At 43.5% G+C, this 19511-nt stretch overlaps 2 protein-coding genes across 3 annotated transcripts; one reads left to right on the top strand and one right to left on the bottom strand.

The window, feature by feature from the left end:
• The first annotated feature begins 678 nt into the window (after positions 1-678).
• clcn7 (chloride channel 7) lies at positions 679-12552 on the top strand. 2 transcript variants are annotated; one of them, XM_030790332.1, is made up of 25 exons: positions 679-845; positions 1471-1545; positions 2078-2143; positions 2412-2477; positions 2650-2782; positions 3154-3263; positions 3461-3541; positions 4124-4186; positions 4363-4446; positions 4538-4631; positions 5098-5162; positions 5271-5387; positions 5701-5755; positions 5870-5930; positions 6025-6166; positions 6858-6951; positions 7905-8077; positions 8920-8971; positions 9207-9334; positions 9525-9610; positions 9723-9855; positions 9986-10045; positions 10211-10387; positions 11589-11669; positions 11831-12552. In XM_030790332.1, the coding sequence occupies exons 1-25, from the start codon at positions 732-734 to the stop codon at positions 11915-11917; spliced, it is 2397 nt and encodes a 798-aa protein (XP_030646192.1). In that variant the 5' UTR covers positions 679-731; the 3' UTR covers positions 11918-12552. The 2 variants fall into 2 exon arrangements, with proteins under 2 accessions (XP_030646192.1, XP_030646193.1); XM_030790333.1 differs by having other exon boundaries at positions 679-848.
• A 4052-nt stretch (positions 12553-16604) lies between these two features.
• On the bottom strand, positions 16605-17223 carry LOC115826478 (retinal cone rhodopsin-sensitive cGMP 3',5'-cyclic phosphodiesterase subunit gamma). The gene is made up of 3 exons (XM_030790339.1): positions 17057-17223; positions 16824-16864; positions 16605-16681 (listed from the first exon to the last, which is right to left on the bottom strand). Exons 1-3 carry the CDS (start codon positions 17221-17223, stop codon positions 16605-16607), a joined length of 285 nt encoding a protein of 94 aa, XP_030646199.1.
• Positions 17224-19511: the final 2288 nt, after the last annotated feature.

Below are 19511 nucleotides of genomic sequence, written 5' to 3'. Positions count from 1 at the left end.
ATTCTGACATAGGGGGCCACTCGATTTAGCATCTTGGCATGATGGAAAAATACAAGTGATTAGAAACGGCTGCCTTTTTTCCAGCACTAGGATTGCCATCCAATGTAAACACTGGGACACATTGGAAGTGTATCAGAAAAACATTGAACAAACATTGAACAAATGTACATTATCATCTGCTCTTGTAATTTGTAAATATCACATACCCCTGTTGCACGAATAAAATTTTTATCAAAGGGGAAACATTGCTTACACTCCCTCAATATAAATGTGTTCGGTGAGTTAATTAGGTTCCTGTTTTGGACAAGTTAATGTTAATCCATGGTCGAAGCATATCAGCGGCTGGGTATGCAGGGCTTACGCAAATCTATATTTTAGAATAGGTTATGTAATTATGATTATATTGCCATGACTGTCCATTAGAAGAGCAGTGCGAAGTACACATGGTCAAGTATACACGGTTGTCTGTGATTTTAAATAGGTATTATCACTCATAGATCGAATTATGCTCCCTCAAACGTATTTTAGTGAAGTCAGCAACGAAACTACATTTCCCACCAATGCCGCGCTGCTTCCTATTTTTGAGCCTATCTACTGTCCGTAGAAATTGTCACGAGATTCCTTATGATTGTTAGTCATGGGGACACTTTGTACGGGAGAGTTTGGTAGTTTCAGTTGTAGATTTTGAAAGAAATTTGCATCCGTGCGATTTGAAGCTATCACCCGTAAGCATGGCCAACATAACAAAGAAAGTGTCGTGGTCTGGCCGAGGTGAAGATTCGGCCCGCGGGGAGACAACACCGCTGCTGAACGGAGCAGCAGAAGAAGTCCGATATACGAGACAGGTAGCTAACGATGCTAGTCAGCTAAAAACCGGCTGACTACATTATGCCTGTGCATTCACTTAGTTCAAGCAAATGTTTTGGTTGTAATTGTCAAGTCCTCTCACTGCCGGCTGAGGAGCCTTTACTCAACAAGCTGTTTTTTTGCGTGAAACCGTTTACGAGAAGGAAACGTTGTGCATGCAGTAGTCAGCATGCAGCCCTATCCGATTACAAAAGCGTAAAGCATGCCGACAGCTGAAAATGTTGTTATAGTTGAATGCCATTTTTAATTGATTAACCATAGTTGAACCCACAGTCAATGAGCTTTGAAAGAGCATGTTAAGACCACAGAGATGCTGTTTCACGCCAGCTGAAGAGCTGACAAGCTGCGCAACTCTGGATACCCCAACTTCCTATTTCGCATAGTTTCAGTATTAAGTTTTGATGTGATGTTCGCTGACGTTTTATTACGTTACGATTTAACGCAATAGCATCAAACACTGTTGGGAATATAAGTGTTAGGAATATAAATGGTTAGGCCCCTTTATCTAAAAGGTCGGGGGGGGGGGGGGGGGGCACAGACGCATTGCTTGGTGTTTTCAGCATGTAACGGTAGATTCCTTGATTGAATGTTTTTGGTCCGTAGTCTTCGGGGGGAGGTATTTTTCACATAGGCAGGCTGAGTACCGTGGATCTGGAGGAGGACATTACGTCAGAAGAGGTAATATTTTAGCTTCTTCTTCTTCATTTTTAAGTCTTCGCAGACGTGCTCATAAAAGTATCCTCATCTGAACTGTTTGTCAACAGCTCTCTCACTGACGTCTAGAAACAATGCTTCCACAGTTCTGAAATGCACACACCGCATAGCAGAGAGGGTTATCTGTCTCATGTCAGGTCACAGTCTGAGTCCCTCATTAGATATGGATGTACATTTTTCCGCTTCCTTAAAAAACAAATAGTAGCCGTCTGTGATCCAGGTCTCCTGACTCATCCGGTCAGCCAGCCAGAATTCTGGAAATTTCCATGACTCTTAAGATCCATCATCCAATCTGGCTTATTTTTAATTCTGTTTAGTTTTAGTGAGCTGGGTTTCCCAATGTTGCTGGCATGGGCTAAGAAAGATTTGCTTGCCTGGATATTTACTAAAGGATCCGGCTTGATTTTGCCTGCCCTTAAAACAAGCAGCATGAACATGCTTCATTTGACTAATTTGCTTTACTGGACTAGATCATCTTTTCCTTCTTGTCAAACAGGACTCTGCGAGAGGCAGACCAAGAGAGATCCCTCACAACGAGAAGCTGCTCTCCCTTAAATATGAGGTGAAATCTCATTAACGTGACGTGATCTTTGGCAGCGCACTGACTCCTTTCAGAAAGGAGCACTTTGAAACCTCAGGGCTGGATGGCTTCTCTGTTCAGTCTCTCCGCTGCGTATGCTAAACTTTGTCATTGATCTGAACTCCTCCTCATGACTTCTTTCTTCTTCACTGTGTCGTTTTTCTATCTGTTTCTTAAAGAACATTTTAAGTTTGCCATGTTAAATGATGCCTGTGTTCCCCATCACACTGCTGTTTGTGTCTTGTTTCAGAGCCTCGACTATGACAACAGTGAAAATCAGCTGTTTCTGGAAGAGGAGAGACGCATGAGTTATGTGGTCAGTAACGTGACTGAGTGAAGATCGTTTTGTGAATATCTTCTCCATTCAAAGTGTTGTTTTCCTGTGCTGCGCACTCCAGATGACCTGAGAGAGCGTCTCCTTGACGACGTAGTTATGTTAACTTAATTTGAGAGTTGAGCGTGTTCTGATGGACGTCTCTTTACTGTAGAGTTTCAGATGTCTGGAGATCAGTCGCTGGGTGATCTGTGGACTCATCGGCTTCATCACTGGACTCATTGCCTGTTTCATTGACATAACCGTGGAGAAACTGGCTGGTGTGAAGTACTCAGTGGTCAAACAGAGTATCCTTCCCTCGGAGTGGTTAGGCCCTTAAATTCTGCCATGTGATTGGCTCAGATTATTGGTGGATGAGCAGTGAATGTCCTATGGTTTGTCTTATGAGATCGACCGTAACTATTAGGAGGAAATGGCAGCAAATACAACTTTACATTACATTACATTATATTTATTCAATTAGCTAACCCTTTTATCCAAAGTGACTTTTAACTGAAGGAAAATACAAACCAAAATACAAACCATACAAACACTCAGATTAGTGCTCATCCACAGCTTTGTGTGAAGTATTCAAACCTGTTTGCTTTTCCTGCAAATATGCTTACAACCTTGTTTACTTATTTTGAGGCTTTTGACAATTCTTTAACCAAGTTTTCAGACATAGAAAAGTTCACTGAAGTAGGAGGCTTGTCCATCTCTCTGATTCTGTGGGCAGTGCTGAATTCTGCCTTTGTCATGCTTGGCTCTCTCATAGTGGCTTTTTTTGAGGTATTCTGTATATGTATATTTTTTTTCTCTCTTTGACAAAGTTGTCTTTGTTTTCACTGCATTTTAAGCATTACTTTCTGCTTCTTTTATGAAGTTTACAGTTGTTTTATGTTGTTGTTGTTGTTGTTATTATTCGGGCTTTTGTCACCAATCATTTGAGCTGATCCCAGTCTTACGGTTCTCTTTCTGCGTCTCAGCCCGTGGCTGCAGGCAGTGGAATTCCTCAGATAAAATGCTACCTTAACGGAGTGAAGATTCCACGAGTCGTCCGACTGAAGGTAACGTTTTTTTGTTTTTTGTTTTTTTCGGTGCAGGGGGTGGGCCAGTTTGAGTGACACTGCCCTCTTAGGAATTTCTCAACCATGCACTCAGCACAACTCGTACCCAGTTTGTCTGTTTAGGTTTTCTTTCTTTCCTCAAAGGTTCTGAGTGGTTGGCATAACTCTAATACTCAGAGCGACTTGACTTATAACCTGATTCCAGGCATGATCTGTCTGCTCTGACCAGCAGAAAGAGAAGAGCTACTCCTTCTCTCAGACTGAATGCATCCGTTTATTTTTACCTCTACATTTGTTTATTTAGCAGATGCTTTTATCCAAAGCAACTTCCAAGACAGGCAGAATACAAACCAAACCACATTCAAAGAACCGTTTGCTCAAAGTTTTAATTGGTTCATCGCTGGAGTGGCTTTACTTATTTGCCTCATTATGGTCCTGGCTGGTGACTCACATGAAAGGCGTTATTTTGAACTGAAATCCTTTCTTTGCTGTTTGAGATGGAGCTGTGTATCAGTATGGTTGGCGTCAGCGTTTAACTGTGTAGCGTGGGCAGATTTACTGAGCTCCAGTTTCTCTCCTCAGACCCTGGTGGTGAAAGTGTGTGGTGTAATCTGCTCTGTGGCGGGAGGACTCGCTGTCGGAAAGGTAACCAGAAAAGAAACGACAGGTTCTTAGTTTTATGAATCGCTTTACTTTTTCATTGCTTTTTTTTTAAAAAAATCTTTTTATGTATTGATAGCTGTAGAATGTCGTTTGTCAGAGAAGGTGTCAGACAGTGTTTGTTGTCATGGTTCTCTCCCTCCCTGACTCCCTCCTCACAGGAAGGTCCGATGATTCACTCAGGGGCAGTGGTGGCCGCTGGCGTCTCCCAGGGCAGGAGCACCTCACTGAAAAGAGACTTTAAGGTCAGTGTCGAGCGTGACCTTTCCTCGCCATAGCTGTTGGTTTGACCCGAGAGTGAACTTTGACACCGAACGGTCTTTGTTTCCCATTCAGATCTTTGAGTATTTCCGCAGAGACACGGAGAAGCGAGATTTCGTGTCTGCCGGCGCCGCCGCTGGAGTCTCGGCTGCTTTCGGCGCTCCCGTCGGTGAGACACACCCCACGATTCGCATCAAACAAAAAGCCTAGCACACTTAGTGAAACTTTGACTTTTTACACTCCCTTCCCCATCCCTGTCAAATACCAAAGGGGAAAGAGAGGTGAAGGAAAAAAGCAGCGGGGTAATGTGTTCTGCGTCTGTTCACCTTTTGAAGCTGTGCTGTACGATGCGGCCGTGTGGTAGTCCAGGTGACGTTCCGCCCTTGGGAACTAAAAGGAAAAGGGGTCTCAGCGAGAGCTGGGTTTTCTCCCCTCTCCAGCTGCCTTAAGGCTGTATCAGAATGACTGACAGACATGACCAGCTAGACAAGACCAGGGCTGTATCCAGTTTACCACATAAAATCATGCCAGATCAAAGCCGACGTGATCTGAGGATGCTGTCTCTCAGCCATCACTCTTCCTCTGACCATCACTCTTCCTCTGACAGTGTTTTTTTTTTCCTCTCCTCGTTCCAGGCGGGGTTCTCTTCAGTTTAGAGGAAGGAGCTTCTTTCTGGAACCAGATGTTAACATGGAGAATCGTGAGTGTTTTCAGGGCTTTGACGGAAAGGAGCATACGGTTTCTCTCTGAGCGAGACAGACTTTAAAAAAAAAAAAAACTCCACCTTTTCTCTTGTTTGCTCTCCCAGTTCTTTGCCTCCATGATCTCTACGTTCACTCTGAACTTTTTCCTGAGTATCTACCATGGGAAAACTGGTGAACTCTCCAACCCTGGTCTCATCAACTTCGGCCGCTTCGTCGGTGATGTAAGTACCTCTCTCTCTCTCTCTCTCTCTCTCTCTCTCTCTCTCTCTCTCTCACCCCCCCCCCCTCTCTCTCTCACTCTCTCCTCCCTTAAATCTGTAGCAAAGTTCAGGATAATGTTTTTTCTCATAGACCTGAAATCTGTTCAGATGCTTATTGTAATACCACCAAAGCAGCGGTAAACAAACTGTGCATTATGTCGTTGTGTAATGAAATTCCCTCACAGAACCTGAAAATCCTCATAGTTGTTTTAAAGCTTCTGTAGCTGTGATGTGTGTTGTGTGTGTCATTGTGCCTGTTCTTGTCTGTTTCCAGAGTGTGACCTATAACCTGTATGAGATACCTCTTTTCATCATCATGGGAGCCATCGGTGAGAATAACACTTCACTTCTCCTGGTTTGTGAACAATAACCAAGAAAGTGTCACTTTTTTTTTTTCGTGTGTGTTTGACCAAATTCTCGTTCTTTTCCCCTCTCCTCTGTAGGTGGGTTGCTCGGGGCACTCTTTAACTTCCTGAATTACTGGTTGACGATACTCCGCATCAGGTAAGATGACAGACTCGCCTTTCTGCCCCGCCGCCGACCTATTGACCCGCTCCTGACCCCACCTTCAGACCCGATCTCTCATCTGCCCGCACAGGTACATCCACAAGCCTTGCCTGCAAGTGATGGAGGCCATGCTGGTTGCCGCGGTGACAGCGGCCGTGTCCTTCGCCATGATCTACTTCTCCAACGACTGTCAGCCATTAGGGGAAGAGAATTCAGAGGCCTACCCTCTACAGGTGACTGAACTCTGCACCGCTGCACCCGGATCTGTGATCGGCTGGAAATGCCTGACATTGTTGTTTTGGTTTACCATCTGTTTCGTTTGAGTTTTCTCGGCCTTGTCGAGCTGTGTTGGGAAACGTTGCCCCGGGTGACTGGCGTGTGGCGGTTTTATTACCCAGACAGAGATGCTGCCTCAGATAGAAAAGGCTGTTTTAGGCTGTTTTCTGATCTCATCGACGCCCAGTCTTCGGTATTTTTTGGGGTTCGCTGCAGTACGAGTTTGAAGCATCATTTATAAGAAAGCATTAGGGTCGATGGTACTGGTGAGGCGTGATTCTGTCTGAGAGTGTAGACCTCTGAGGCAAGCCTACGATTTTAGAGCAAAAAAAAGCACCAAGAAAATTGGGAGCTCATCACCTCATTTTTCCCTCCCCTTTTAACTGAGAAACATGACTTTTACAATAAGTATTTATTAAAAGAAAGTGTCTTTAATTGGTGTTGTTTGTGGCAGAATTTTTAAGTGCACTTAGTCATGATTGACACCATGCATTTTTGCTGTTGATTTTATGTTGATCCAAGATCAGTGTAGTTCTAGAAGCTGGCAGTGTATTAGGAACAGAGCTTTTTAAGAACTGATCTGAGACTGATCTGTGAGGTAGTTATGCAGGTAGGCAGGCTCTCACTCCCTGTGTTTGTGTGCTGCAGCTCTTCTGTGCTGATGGTGAATACAACTCCATGGCAACAGCCTTCTTCAACACACCGGAGAGAAGTGTGAGGAGTTTGTTCCACAATCCAGCAGGTGTGTGTCTGTGTCACTGTGTGTGTATGCATTTGTGCCTGTGTATGTGTGTGTGTGTGAGAGAATCCGTGTGTATGTGAGAGTATGTGAGAGAACCCATGTGTATGTGAAAGAATCCGTGTGTATGTGAAAGAATCCGTGTGTATGTGAGAGAATCCGTGTGTATGTGAGAGTGTGTGAGAGAATCCGTGTGTATGTGAGAGTATGTGAGAGAATCTGTGTGTGTGTGAGAGAATCCGTGTGTGTGTGAGAGTGTGTGAGAGAATCCGTGTGTGTGTGAGAGTGTGTGAGCGAATCCGTCTCAAACAGAGGTCACTAACTCATCCCCTGGGATTTTGTTTCACCTCACGTGTTTGATTTGTGTCTGCTGAGCTCACAGTGTTCACCTGTGTGTGTTTGTGTGTGAGTCAGGGGGTTTGCTCTGTCTGTGTGTGCGTGTGTGTGTCTGTGTGTGTGTGAGAGAGAGAGAGAAAAAAACCGTGTCTGGCGAGGAGAGGCTCTTGGCTGATTTAGGGCTGCAGGAAGCAGGACTGTTGGCAGAGATCTCGGTCTCTCCCACGCTCCTGAGTGGACCTCACTCTGATGGCTTTCCCAGAACAGTCAAAACCCCCACACACAGTTTCCAGTGAGACCCACACTGTGTCACAACACACTCACACTCAGAGTCTAGACTCTGAGCTGACAGAGAAATGAACACTGACATGGCCCTCATCACACACTCTTCATGTACAGATGTGATACTCATAGAGATAGGACTCGTACACATCTGCTTTCCACACGCCGCAGACAGACAGGCCCCAGTTCTGTCACACTGCACCCTGTGTTAAGAACAGTGGAGTTCACTAGTGTTTGAGATTTGATAGGAGACATCATGTGAAGGCAATGACACGCCCTGTTTTCAGTCCATATACTAATGCACTCTCTCTCTCTCTCTCTCACTCTCTCTCCTTTAGGCTCATATAACCCCCTGACCCTGGGCATGTTCACTCTAACCTATTTCTTCCTGGCGTGCTGGACTTACGGCCTGACCGTGTCTGCGGGGGTCTTTATCCCCTCCCTGCTGATCGGGGCGGCGTGGGGGCGTCTTTTCGGCATTCTGCTTCCCTACATCACCACCAACAGTACAGTGAGTGCTGATCACATCACCCTCATTTCTGTTCACTCACACAGCGCTCAGCAAGACTCTGTTTATATCGCAGACTGATCTGGGGTCAGTGAAATGCTGCCATCTGGGAGGCGTGTGCGTTACGCTGTGCCCCATTGCTGGGGGAAGCCCAGTTTTTAGCGTTACAGCCGACTGGGTTTTGAAGAGCGCGGTTGGCCGTGCTCTGGCAGAGTCTGCCGTGCAGGGTTCTCTCCCTGTCCTCACACCCCAGCGCCCCCTAGTGACAGTGGACCACACCTACACATTTACATGCAAACCCAGGGGAATGTTATGGGCCTCCACACACGCTACGTTCCCATGGAGACGCTTGAAAATGGACAGGTGAAAAGCAGCGGTGGCTGATAGAGAGGAGACACACGGTAGTCCCTAATCCCCCCAGATTGCCACAGAGGTCGTGCCATGCTGGCGACAGGGGATTGGACATAACAAAATGTGAGGGAAAAGCAGCAACAAAAATAAACAAACAAAAAAAAAAAACGTGAAATGTCGCTTGGTTCTCACACTCACACACAGATTCATTTCTCTTTTATACATGGTTTTTCTCTTCCTTTTGTTTTTGTTTTTGTTTTCGTGTTGCCTGGTTAGTACCAGGCATTGGCCGTGACATGGAGAAAAGGGGTCAAAGAAAAGAACAAAACCAGTAATAACAGAAAAGTCACAAAACAAAACCGTGAACAATGCCTAACTGTTATGACATAAACCCACTCACATGTTCAGAAACATTTATCATGTGTGCTCTGTTTTTTCCCCTCTCTTTTTTTTTGTTCTGTTTGGTTTTTGTTTTTTTCTGCGTGCTGAGACAGATCTGGGCAGATCCTGGCAAATATGCACTGATGGGAGCAGCCGCTCAGCTGGGTGAGTCATTGTTTTTCTTTTTTTTTCTTCTATATGGTTTTGTGTTGTAGTGCAGCTTGGTCCCTGTGACATGCTGTTCACTTCCTTGTCCTGATCAGTAAATGCAGCTGGAATGCGGTCTTGTCGTCATTTTTGGCGAGTTGGAGCTGTCTGCTGGAGGTTTTTTTTGAGAATGGGAGATGGAGGAGAATGAGTCATGTGTGATCCAGCGTGAATGCCATCTTTTGTTTTGTAGGTGGCATTGTTAGAATGACCCTCAGTCTAACAGTCATCATGATGGAAGCCACCGGAAACGTCACCTACGGCCTGCCCATTATGCTAGTGCTGATGACGGCCAAGATCGTTGGAGATTATTTTGTAGAGGTACCTAGGCTTTGTCTCGTTTTAAACGTCGATGTCATTGAACTGATGACAAATGATTAATGGTGCATATTGATAGTATCAGTTAAAGAAAACATAGCCACACAATTATGTTTGTGTGTGTGTTTGTGATTGTGTGTGTGTGTGTGTGTGTGTGTGTGTGTGTGTGTGTGTGTGTGTGTGTGTTTTACAGGGCCTGTATGACATACACATCAAATTGCAAAGTGTTCCATTCCTTCACTGGGAAGCACCAGCCACCTCCCATTGGCTGACAGCCAGGTACTGTCAGTTTTGATTGGGCATTGGTTCTGTTTGTTAGGATAAAAGTACGGTAATTAAGGCTCAGTGAGATCTAATGAAAAATCTATAATAATCTGTTTTTGTCTAACAGGGAGGTCATGAGCTCTCCAGTGACCTGCTTTAACAGAGTGGAGAGAGTTGGCACCATCGTGGACGTGCTCAGCAATACCTCCACCAATCACAACGGCTTCCCCGTCGTCACGGAAATGGCCGCTAGTGACGAGGTATTTCCATTTACCCACCTAAAGTGCCACCGCCCACACGAAAAAACTGTCTCTTCCCCCCTGCCACCTACTTTCTGTTTGTTTGTAAACGGGTCTCTCTCTAACTATTGTGCTGTGCTGTTTTCCTCAGCCTGGGAAAATCTGTGGATTGATTCTGCGCTCTCAGCTCATCGTTCTGCTCAAACACAAGGTAAAACAAACTACAAACATCTGGGTTCAATATTTACTCTCTGCTGTTTGAATTATGTAATATATAGTATCAGAAAGAAAACATGATTGCTTTGTCGTCGTTTTGTAAAGAGGATGTGTGTAGCTTATGACTGTTTGTATATTTGTGTGTGTGTGTATCCATCAGGTGTTTGTGGAGCGCGCTCATTCCCGGCTCAGTCAGCGGAAACTCCAGCTGAAAGATTTCCGAGACGCGTACCCACGGTTCCCCCCCATCCAGTCCATCCACGTCTCTCAGGACGAGCGGGAGTGTATGATGGACCTGACTGAGTTCATGAACCCTACTCCATACACAGTCCCTCAGGTCTGAGCAGTAAACAGTACGGCGTACGTTAGCCAGCACACCTCAGGCCGCAGGGCGTGTCGCCCTTCCCCCCGGGGCCTGGGCGGCTCTGATGTGCCTCCTTTTAACGTGCGTGTTTTCACCCTTGGCCCATTTCAGCCAACACCTGCCAACGTGGAGTGGTTTCACCAGAGCCGTCACGTTTACGTCATGGCTCTAGACAAACTCAGGTGGCCCTCTGAAGTGAGCCGTGTTCACACCGTCTCTGGAGATGCTCTGAGTTGAACCTGTGTTAAGTTTGTAGTGTGGTGTATGGAGGTTATTAGCTCTGAGTTTAACCTGTGTTAAGTTTGAAGTGTGGTGTATGGAGGTTATTAGCACAGCGCTGAACCTGTGTTAAGTCTGTAGTGTGGTGTATGGAGGTTATTAGCTCTGAGTTTAACCTGTGTTAAGTTTGCAGTGTGGTGTATGGAGGTTATTAGCACAGAGTTGAACCTGTGTTAAGTTTGTAGTGTGGTGTATGGAGGTTATTGGCTCAGAGTTGAACTGTGTTAAGTTTGCAGTGTGGTGTATGGAGGTTATTAGCACAGAGTTGAACCTGTGTTAAGTTTGCAGTGTGGTGTATGGAGGTTATTAGCACTGAGTTGAACCTGTGTTACGTTGGCAGTGTGGTGTATGGAGGTTAGTAGCTCTGAGTTGAACCTGTGTTAAGTTTGCAGTGTGGTGTATGGAGGTTAGTAGCTCTGAGTTGAACCTGTGTTAAGTTTGCAGTGTGGTGAGGTTAATAGCGCAGAGCTCTCCTGGTTTGCTTGTATCTCTGCATTTGTGACTCTCATAGCTGCTGTACAGTTAAGTGGTCTGAGTTCCAGTGAAAGATGGTTATGAATATAAAAAGTGAACAGAGACCTTCTCAGAGCTAAAGTGAACCGACAACGGGTCTGAGTCCTCGTTCACATGGACAGACATTGTGAACGCAAAGTGAAAAGTGAACTGAAAGCTTTTCTTTGAACTTTGACCTCTTGGTTCACCGTTGTCCCCTTTTAGAAGAGTACATATTAAAATACCTGAAGATTTCAGTGTGTTAAATTACAAATTCTTCTTTAGCAACCACTCTTGAAGTAGTATTCCTCTTTTTTTTTTTTAACGTTCACTTGTCTTTCTTTTGTGATATGCTAAACTAATTTGGATTAAATGTGGTAAACATATGGTTTATTGCTTGCAGGAAACCTCTCTTCCCCGGGTGTTTAAGTTATTCCGCGCTCTCGGTCTGAGACACCTGGTGGTGGTTGACAGTGAGAACAAGGTGAGTGAAAATCAAATCCTGCCCCTGATTCAGAGGAGGCGGGGCCAAGCCAACGCCTGCATTGCGATTTGGCGGCCGGTGAGCTGTTCAGTGTTTTGGTGTGGTGAGTTGTCAGTAAAGTGATAGTGACGTTTTTTCGTTTGCGCTCTGTGCTGTGACAGGTTGTGGGACTGGTGACGAGGAAAGACCTGGCCAGGTACCACCTTGGCAAACACGGCCTGGAGGAGCTGCATTTGGCCCAGACATGATCTACACCTGGCCTCTCCAGAGACTCCACTGAGCACCTGTCGTACGTTGACCCACTGGGACACCACCTATGCATGACCCCCCCACCCCCACCCCGAGGGGCCCTGTCCTGGATCTCTGAGATACTGGCCTAGGCAGACCACGCTGCACACCAGTGACAGCTGTAGGTTCAACAAAACTGAAAAGGGCTCAGTTCGTTCAGAAGGGGGTTACAACACTCCTGTCTCAAGTTTCTCTGGTTTTGCCTTTAGACTTAGCACAGAAAAGAGCATTTGTTTAGAATCTAGATTTGCACTATGTGATTGGATTTATTTATTATTTCATAAGGTAGGTGGATCATTTGAGAGCATTAAGATGAAGCTAGAAACCTTCTACAAATGCCCCTGCTGAAGGATGATGTACAGCCTGTCAGTGTTTGTTCTCTATGTCTCAGTCGCGGCTTTAGTTTGTATATGACTGCTGCTTATGTAAACAGAGGCTTGTCGTGACGTTGACTTGAAGTGCATGAGATTGTTTTGTCAAGAAAAAATGTTTTGGTAACACTTTTCAGGAAGGCCCCAGCTGTAACGCACTGTCGTTTGTTTAAAAAAACAAATGAATGGAAAGAAGAAAAAAAGGATGATGGAATCAGGTTGAGTTTGAAGCTGTGGACTCAGTCTGTTCTGCGTGTCTTGTGAGGGATTTTAACAGAGCGGTTTAAAAGGACAGGAGATGGTTAAGTCTAGGGCTGTTATTGTTTACCATCATTCTTACAGTTAGCTTTGGCTCTCATCATTTCATCATCAGCTCCAGAATTGGACTTACAGACAGTATTTTCTCTTTTTTAATTCATTTTCAGTTCTAAGACTAAATTTCATGAGCTATTGCTACTAAAATCATTTGATTCCCAATTGATTCTGCCCCTAACTCATCTTAAGCTTTAATCACCATTACAGAGCAGTTTAAAACTCAGGCTTTAGGTTATGTCTTACCTTTTACGTGTGTGTGTGTGTGTGTGTGTGTGTTTCCAAACACAGATTTTTATAGAGCGTTTATGATTTCTTCTAAACCGTGTTCTCTTTCTTTTGTTGTTGTTGTTGTTGTTTTGTGTGCCATGGTGTTTACCCAGTGCTGCCTTGTGTAAATTAAATTCATTCTCTGGTTCTGGTACTTTCTTCAGTTAGATTACAGTGAATTTCTGATGATTTTTTTTTGCGTGTATTTTCAAACAAATGCACTTATTTTTTGCACATGTGTCCTGCTGACTTCATCCTTTGACAAGTTCTGGTACAAATTTTGACCCTAAATTTTAATTTAATATTTGCATGATTTGCAGAGACTGTTATCTTGTTTGTTTTTTTTGTGTGTGTGTGTGTGTTTCTCCACAGACAGAATATTTTTCAAGCTCTTAATATTTGCACTTAAAAAAAGCATAACAAACAAAAAAGACACAGTACTTCATATTTATGCATCCACAGAATGTGACGCTTAAAAGTGACTTTATTTTCCGTGAAAATTCCATATTCAGTGGATGGTATGAGAGGAGCTTCCTCTGAAATGATGTGTTGATTGACAGAGAGATCAGAGTATCCCATATATAGATGTCTTAAAGTTACCCAGTCAGTTTCAAATGTTAGTCATCTTGAGGTGGTTTGCAAATAGTCGATCTCAGTGGAAAAGCAGTGCACCTTCCATTGTGTGAACAAATCAATGATTATGAATCATTTTCTGACCTTTCTCCTCTACCTTATTTGTGTACAAAAAAGTAATGCTGTATTTTATAACCATTTGAAAGATATTGTGAACTAATAAAGCTATGGATGAAATATGGAAAGGTTTTTTTTTTCTTTTTTAATCCCAAAATAGTAAAGCCAAATAAAACATTTTGAGTCTGGCTGTTGACGTCCTTTCATTCAACAGTTCTATCTGCTAAAATTCAGTTATTACAGTAAAAATGAAATGAACCAAACACAGTTCCAGGTTCATAAGTAGTGCATCTGTTTTCCATACTTGCCCAAGCGCAGTGGGTTATGATAGAAGTTTCCAAACGCCTATGCGTGGGAAGGATAAGTGGGTTATTCCTGTTAATTAGACAACAGCAGAGCCTGACAAACTGCCACGATCCAACAGTCAGCTCTCTTTCACCTGTTCAAAATCATTCACAAATAGTCCACAATGAACCATGCTTGCTTTCCCATATGGCACACACATGTACAAGCTACATAAGCAGACTTATTATGCACATATGAGATTTATTGTCATCAGTAATAAGTAAGTGGATACAAATAGATTGCCATAGTTCTGCTGATTTGCGTATAAAAACCCATTAAGGATAATGACAAGTCTGACACCTCAATGGGAATTACTACCTCCTGTTCCCAGAAGGCCAAGCTGCCTCGGGTAGGCATGAAAGTGTTAATTTTATTGTAAACGTGAATGTGTCCATTTGCAATTAAAGAACGTGAACTTAAACGTAGTTCAGGTTCGTGTGACATTCGGAATCCTCGTGTGCCGTAAAACAGTGCTCGCTTAAAAATATTAATTAATTGATTAATTAATTAATTTTTTGCAAGTGGCGATTTAGACGACGTAGCTAGCTGTACTGCTGAAGCCAGTTCATATGATTATTTGAAGGAGTTTTCTGAGCTAGTCGGTACAGATTCCGACGGGGAAAAAAATCTCATTTTTATGCAAATTGTGCCCGCCGGGTCTCAAAAAACAAGTCCGAACGTCTGCCACAACGTCATCAAATTTTTAAATTCTTGCAAGGTGGGAAGGACATGTGCGATTAGTTGTTGCATTTGCTTGAAGGATATTATGCATGGTTTTTGGTAGGTGAGTACTGCGTACATTGATGTACATATGCATGCACATGAGAAAACAATGGAATTTAAGGAAAAGGAACACTCTCTCACTCACTCATGATCTAAGCCGCTTATCTTAATCAGGTCGCCAGTCCATCGCAGGGCAGACACACAAACACATTCATACAGGGGGCAATTTAGTGTCTCCAATTCACCTAACCTGCATGTCTTTGTCTATACGAACAGAATTATTGTCATAAATTTGTAGTGTGGTTTACTAGCGATTTGGTGTTGTTCAGGGGTCAAATGTTCATTTCAGAGGTGTTTTGTATAACCCGTAACCTCGTAACATGATGAATTTATCTCAAGGTCAGTTAAGTAGGCGGTCGTTCAGTGTGGTCGAGCTAGCATTCGCGTTTACGCTGCTAAAAAAATGTAGTCACGGTCCAAACCACCTCCAAATGTGGTCCGAGTGATCGGATCCCGATGCGACCTCAATGCACATTAGGTGCGTTTACACCTGTACTTCAGAGCTGTCCACCGTATCACCAAAATCGGAGGTAATGCAAGGTGTAAACAGGGCCTGTATGAACTGAAGTGTGAACTTTACAAGACTTCAAGCTGCATCACTTTATCAAAAGAGTCAAAAGCGTGTTAGTATGGAAATAAAGTGAGTATATGAACTCTCTTTGCATTTGATTTGATTTACGCAGGAGACCTGGCAACCTCACAGGTAAACAGAATCAGTGCAGGGATCTCTCTGCGTCTCAGATCACATAATCCACTTAGCATTAGCCAAAGCCATCCTTCCACCATCCTCTTAAGTCCACAGTGAATACAACACAGCTGTTTAGCATCATGCCAAAGTCTTTACTAACTGTGTTAGCATTGAGAACACTTGGCATTGTGACACTGTATTTCATTATACCACTAATTAGTTTATATGTTTTTTGGTTTGGTCAGTGTCCCATTATGAATTGTTTCTAATTCAACTGACTGTGATGATTTTTTTTTTGGTTGGGGGGGGGGGATTTACCTTGTACACATACTTAAATTCTTTCTCTGTGAAACTGAGGTAATCAAAACCACAAACATCTCTCACACTCATTGAAACCTATGTGAGCAGTTTCTCATACTGATATTTTGTATGGTTTCTCTTATCAGGTTTTCATTGCTTTGAGTACTTGGAGACAGGAAACAAAGAGGCAAAGAACTGTGTGATAAATTGCAACATTTTTATTATCAAGATAGAACCACTCCACTCACTGAGCGTTTAGAAGCTGCGAACACTGAAAAACACAGGGAAAGGCCACCATTACAGTCATAATCACGTACTCTTATAATGAAGAAAGTGCAGTGTTTCTATGACGTAGCATTTGTATCATTCTACATAAAAAAACAACTCAAAACATGTGCTAGGTCTGCCGCTTTTTGGTTCACAGCTGTAACAAGGAAAGTGTTTCTGAAAGGAGGTTCTAATGTTTAAACAGGACTAATGAGAAGAATATTTCAGATTCGAAATCGAACCACACTTTCATGCAACATTCTGTCAGTGTAAATGCCTCAGCATTTCACCCCACTAATAAGCACTGCAACATCAGTCTAATATTATTTACTCCACCAATGTTCCCCCAGTGTCAAAACAAAGCGAAATTAGATCAAACATGTGGAAAAAAAGATCATTCAGCTAAGCTGGCGATGTGGCTGGTGTCCAGTTGTCCCGGGTTTTGGCACAGTGGAGGGAAAGCGAGTGTGTCTGGGAGAGTCCAGTAGTTGGGTGGGGCGGAGGGGGGGTGTAGATGTGTCTCTGTCTGACAAAGGATGAGACCCGGAAGAAGACGGACAGTTAAAAACCCAGTTGTCCTGATAAAAGCCGTAGACGGAGATGGCCGTCGTTTAGTTGTTCTCAGATGATGCCAAACTGAGCCAGCTCGTGCAGCTCCAGGTGACTGAATGCTTCCCAAGGACAAACCACAGTGATGTCTGCACAAGATGGAACAGGTTTAAGGGCACGTTTTGTCAAAATGGCAAGCTTTTTCTTTCTTTTTTTTTTTTTTCAAATAATGCAATATAAAGCAGTAATACTACAGTGCTGATGCTTGTTATACATAAATCAAGAACTTACCTGTGCCCAAACCTTCCATTCCAGGAATTTCATCCCCAAATCTGGAAAAAAGGGAAAAGAAAAATATGGAATCAGTTAAGATGTTTGTTAAACATTCTGAAATATTGTAAATGAATTGCCACTGCTCAAGCTGTTCTTGTTTGTTTGTTATTTTGTTTGTTTGTTTGACTGATTGTTTTTAACCTGCTCAGATTTGAGGAAAGTGTTGTCGGTATGTGATAGGATTACATTACCCCTTCACACCCTTCTTGGGCGGTTTGCTCTTGAACTGCCTCGTCATCCTCTGCTTGAATTTAGGGGGACCTCGTCTCGGGGTGGTTGGCCCCCCGACTACCCTTGTGGGAGTAGAGGGCCCATCGCTGAAGCTCCCACTGCTGCTGCTGCTGCCGGTCAAACTCATTCTTCACTCCCTTTCTTTCTCCTGTCACAACAACAACAAAAACATCGATCTAAGTATCAATCTAAGAAGAATACTACAACACATACCTACAATGTTTTTATTTAATGTATTTCTATTCATCAATGTCAAGAGGTCTCACAAGAGCCTCCAGCTTAGCACGAACACCTAAACTCTGCAAACAATCTGCATAGAGTGCTAAGGGGAAAATCTGATAATTACGAAAGAGCAGTAACACTTCAGCCGTGCAAAAGAGCGGTAACACTTCAGCCATGCAAAAGAGCAGTAACACTTCAGCCGTGCAAAAGAGCGGTAACACTTCAGCCGTGCAAAAGAGCGGTAACACTTCAGCCGTGTGACAGTGTAAAACGTTTGCAGCCTCTTGTGCGAAAGGAGAGATCGTTCACGATTTTGTGCTTACCTTAAAACGAGTGCTCTTCTGAGGTTTTGCAGGGTCCAGTATCAGACTTCGCCCTATGGCTCTAAGACACCGCCGCTCCTGGTCTGCAAGGGCCGCTTAAATACCGTATTTAGCGGGCCAGCATTTGCGTCAATGTGGCAGCAGCTGAGGCTGACAGATTGGGCCCGGTCACAGAAAAGCAATCTGCTTTGTATTAACTCGGACACGATCCAGAGACTAAACCTGTTACTCTCCATACTCCATGGCCTTCATTCATAAATCTCATTCAATGGTGAGATCTCACACCTGTGCACCGTTCTGTCGGCCTTGTATTAGCCTGCAATCATCCGTCTGGCCATTCTCACATTTTGGTTCAGCTTCATTTAACTAACTTAATGACAGGATACATAGCACAGACTTGACAAAATGCTACTACCTTTGACACAGTTGGCCTATGCTGTTAGAGACAGTGAAGATTCACGACACAAAAAGTATATAGCCTACAGATGTTGAAGATAAACAAAAAGTATATAGCCTACAGATACACACAGACATTGTGTCAATGTAATCGCTGACAATGAGCCTCGCGGCATTGTCTGGCATGCTAAGCGGCTTTGCAAGTGAGCTAATCAGCTTCCGAGGATAATTCTTCAAAACCTCCTCGCGAACTTGCAAGCATCTTTACGCACTGAGAATTTAATTCAATTCCATTTTGAGTTTCAAAGATGATACACAAATGTGGTGTAGCGATACTTTGGTAAGCATGTTGCTGTCTACAGCAAAGACCAGACACACTCCGTCCCCACTCGCCTCAGTAATAACACAGCAATGGACATTTCTGTAACAGGTTACACTTTAAACAAGGTCCCATATTTCTTTTCTGTTTAATACCGAGACACTGTCATTCCTAGAAAACGTTCTATAAATACACAGATCATAACCAAACATTATGTTCAACAGTGAATGTTGGAAGATAATACTTTTGTGGGACTACAGTCATCAGTGACAACTCACTTAAGACTTTAGAGAATGTCTTATGTTAAATGAAAAGGGTTGACATGAAACGAGGGTGTTTATGACAGAAGTCTTTTATTCGTAATAAGAAACAGTCTGTGACGTCATTCGTAGCGCTATTAGAGATAGCAGGTTCTTGTACTGTTCTTAACACTCAATACTTGCTGAAGTAAATGTGATTGATAGTAACTGAGGCAGCATTTAAGGACTCACATAACGCCTCCAGACGACAGGTGTTTGTCATCACAGGTAAAATGTAGAGCAATGCTTCAAGGACAAGGTGAAGTATAAGGAGTCAGGACACGCAGGCCTACTGTTTACTTTTAGGGACCTTCAGAGAAGTTTAGAACAAGAACATGACCTTGACGTGGGTCGTGCAACACCCTCAGTATTGTCCACAATACCTCATGCTTATATGATTTATTTATTTTTCTTTGTTCTCCCAGATTCGTTGGGTATTCCTACTGAGACAAACACCAGTTTATTGTCATTTTAAAGGGTCTCAGTAAAAGTTCTGTAGGCTATCCAAATTTACAGAACTTTTACTAACACCCTTCCAGATTCAAAATAACCACACTTCCGAGCGCCTCGACACTTCGAGCCTGCTTACTTAATCAATTCTCTCTCTCTCTCGCTCTCTCTAACTCACTCACTGCTCCCTTGGTTGGCTAGGGGATGAGGGATGTCGGCTATTTGTATTTTAAAGGCAGAGCTGATGGACTGATGAAAACAGTGAAAGAGACAAACAGAGGGCTAACGCTGATTACAAAATGCCATGGGTCAGGCGAAATGTCCGCAAATTTCATCAACTCTTTCCTTCCCTGGTATCATTAAATCAGTCTTGTATCCCCTGGAGACAGGGAACGTCGCACCCAGC

Source organism: Chanos chanos, chromosome 13 (genome assembly GCF_902362185.1).
Source record: "Chanos chanos chromosome 13, fChaCha1.1, whole genome shotgun sequence".
NCBI classification, from domain to species: Eukaryota; Metazoa; Chordata; class Actinopteri; order Gonorynchiformes; family Chanidae; genus Chanos; species Chanos chanos.
This window is presented reverse-complemented; position numbering and strand designations above follow the sequence as displayed.

What these genes read in the sequence shown, in the direction of transcription:
- clcn7 (XM_030790333.1), top strand. Translation starts at nt 732, where the DNA reads ATGGCCAACATAACAAAGAAAGTGTCGTGGTCTGGCCGAGGTGAAGAT. An exon ending in TGCTCTCCCTTAAATATGAG is followed by an intron (nt 2,144 to 2,411) that starts GTGAAATCTCAT and finishes GTCTTGTTTCAG; the next exon opens with AGCCTCGACTATGACAACAG. An exon ending in TCATAGTGGCTTTTTTTGAG is followed by an intron (nt 3,264 to 3,460) that starts GTATTCTGTATA and finishes TCTGCGTCTCAG; the next exon opens with CCCGTGGCTGCAGGCAGTGG.
- LOC115826478 (XM_030790339.1), bottom strand. Translation starts at nt 17,223, where the DNA reads ATGAGTTTGACCGGCAGCAGCAGCAGCAGTGGGAGCTTCAGCGATGGG. An exon ending in CCCAAGAAGGGTGTGAAGGG is followed by an intron (nt 16,865 to 17,056) that starts GTAATGTAATCC and finishes CCTTTTTTCCAG; the next exon opens with ATTTGGGGATGAAATTCCTG. An exon ending in AATGGAAGGTTTGGGCACAG is followed by an intron (nt 16,682 to 16,823) that starts GTAAGTTCTTGA and finishes CATCTTGTGCAG; the next exon opens with ACATCACTGTGGTTTGTCCT.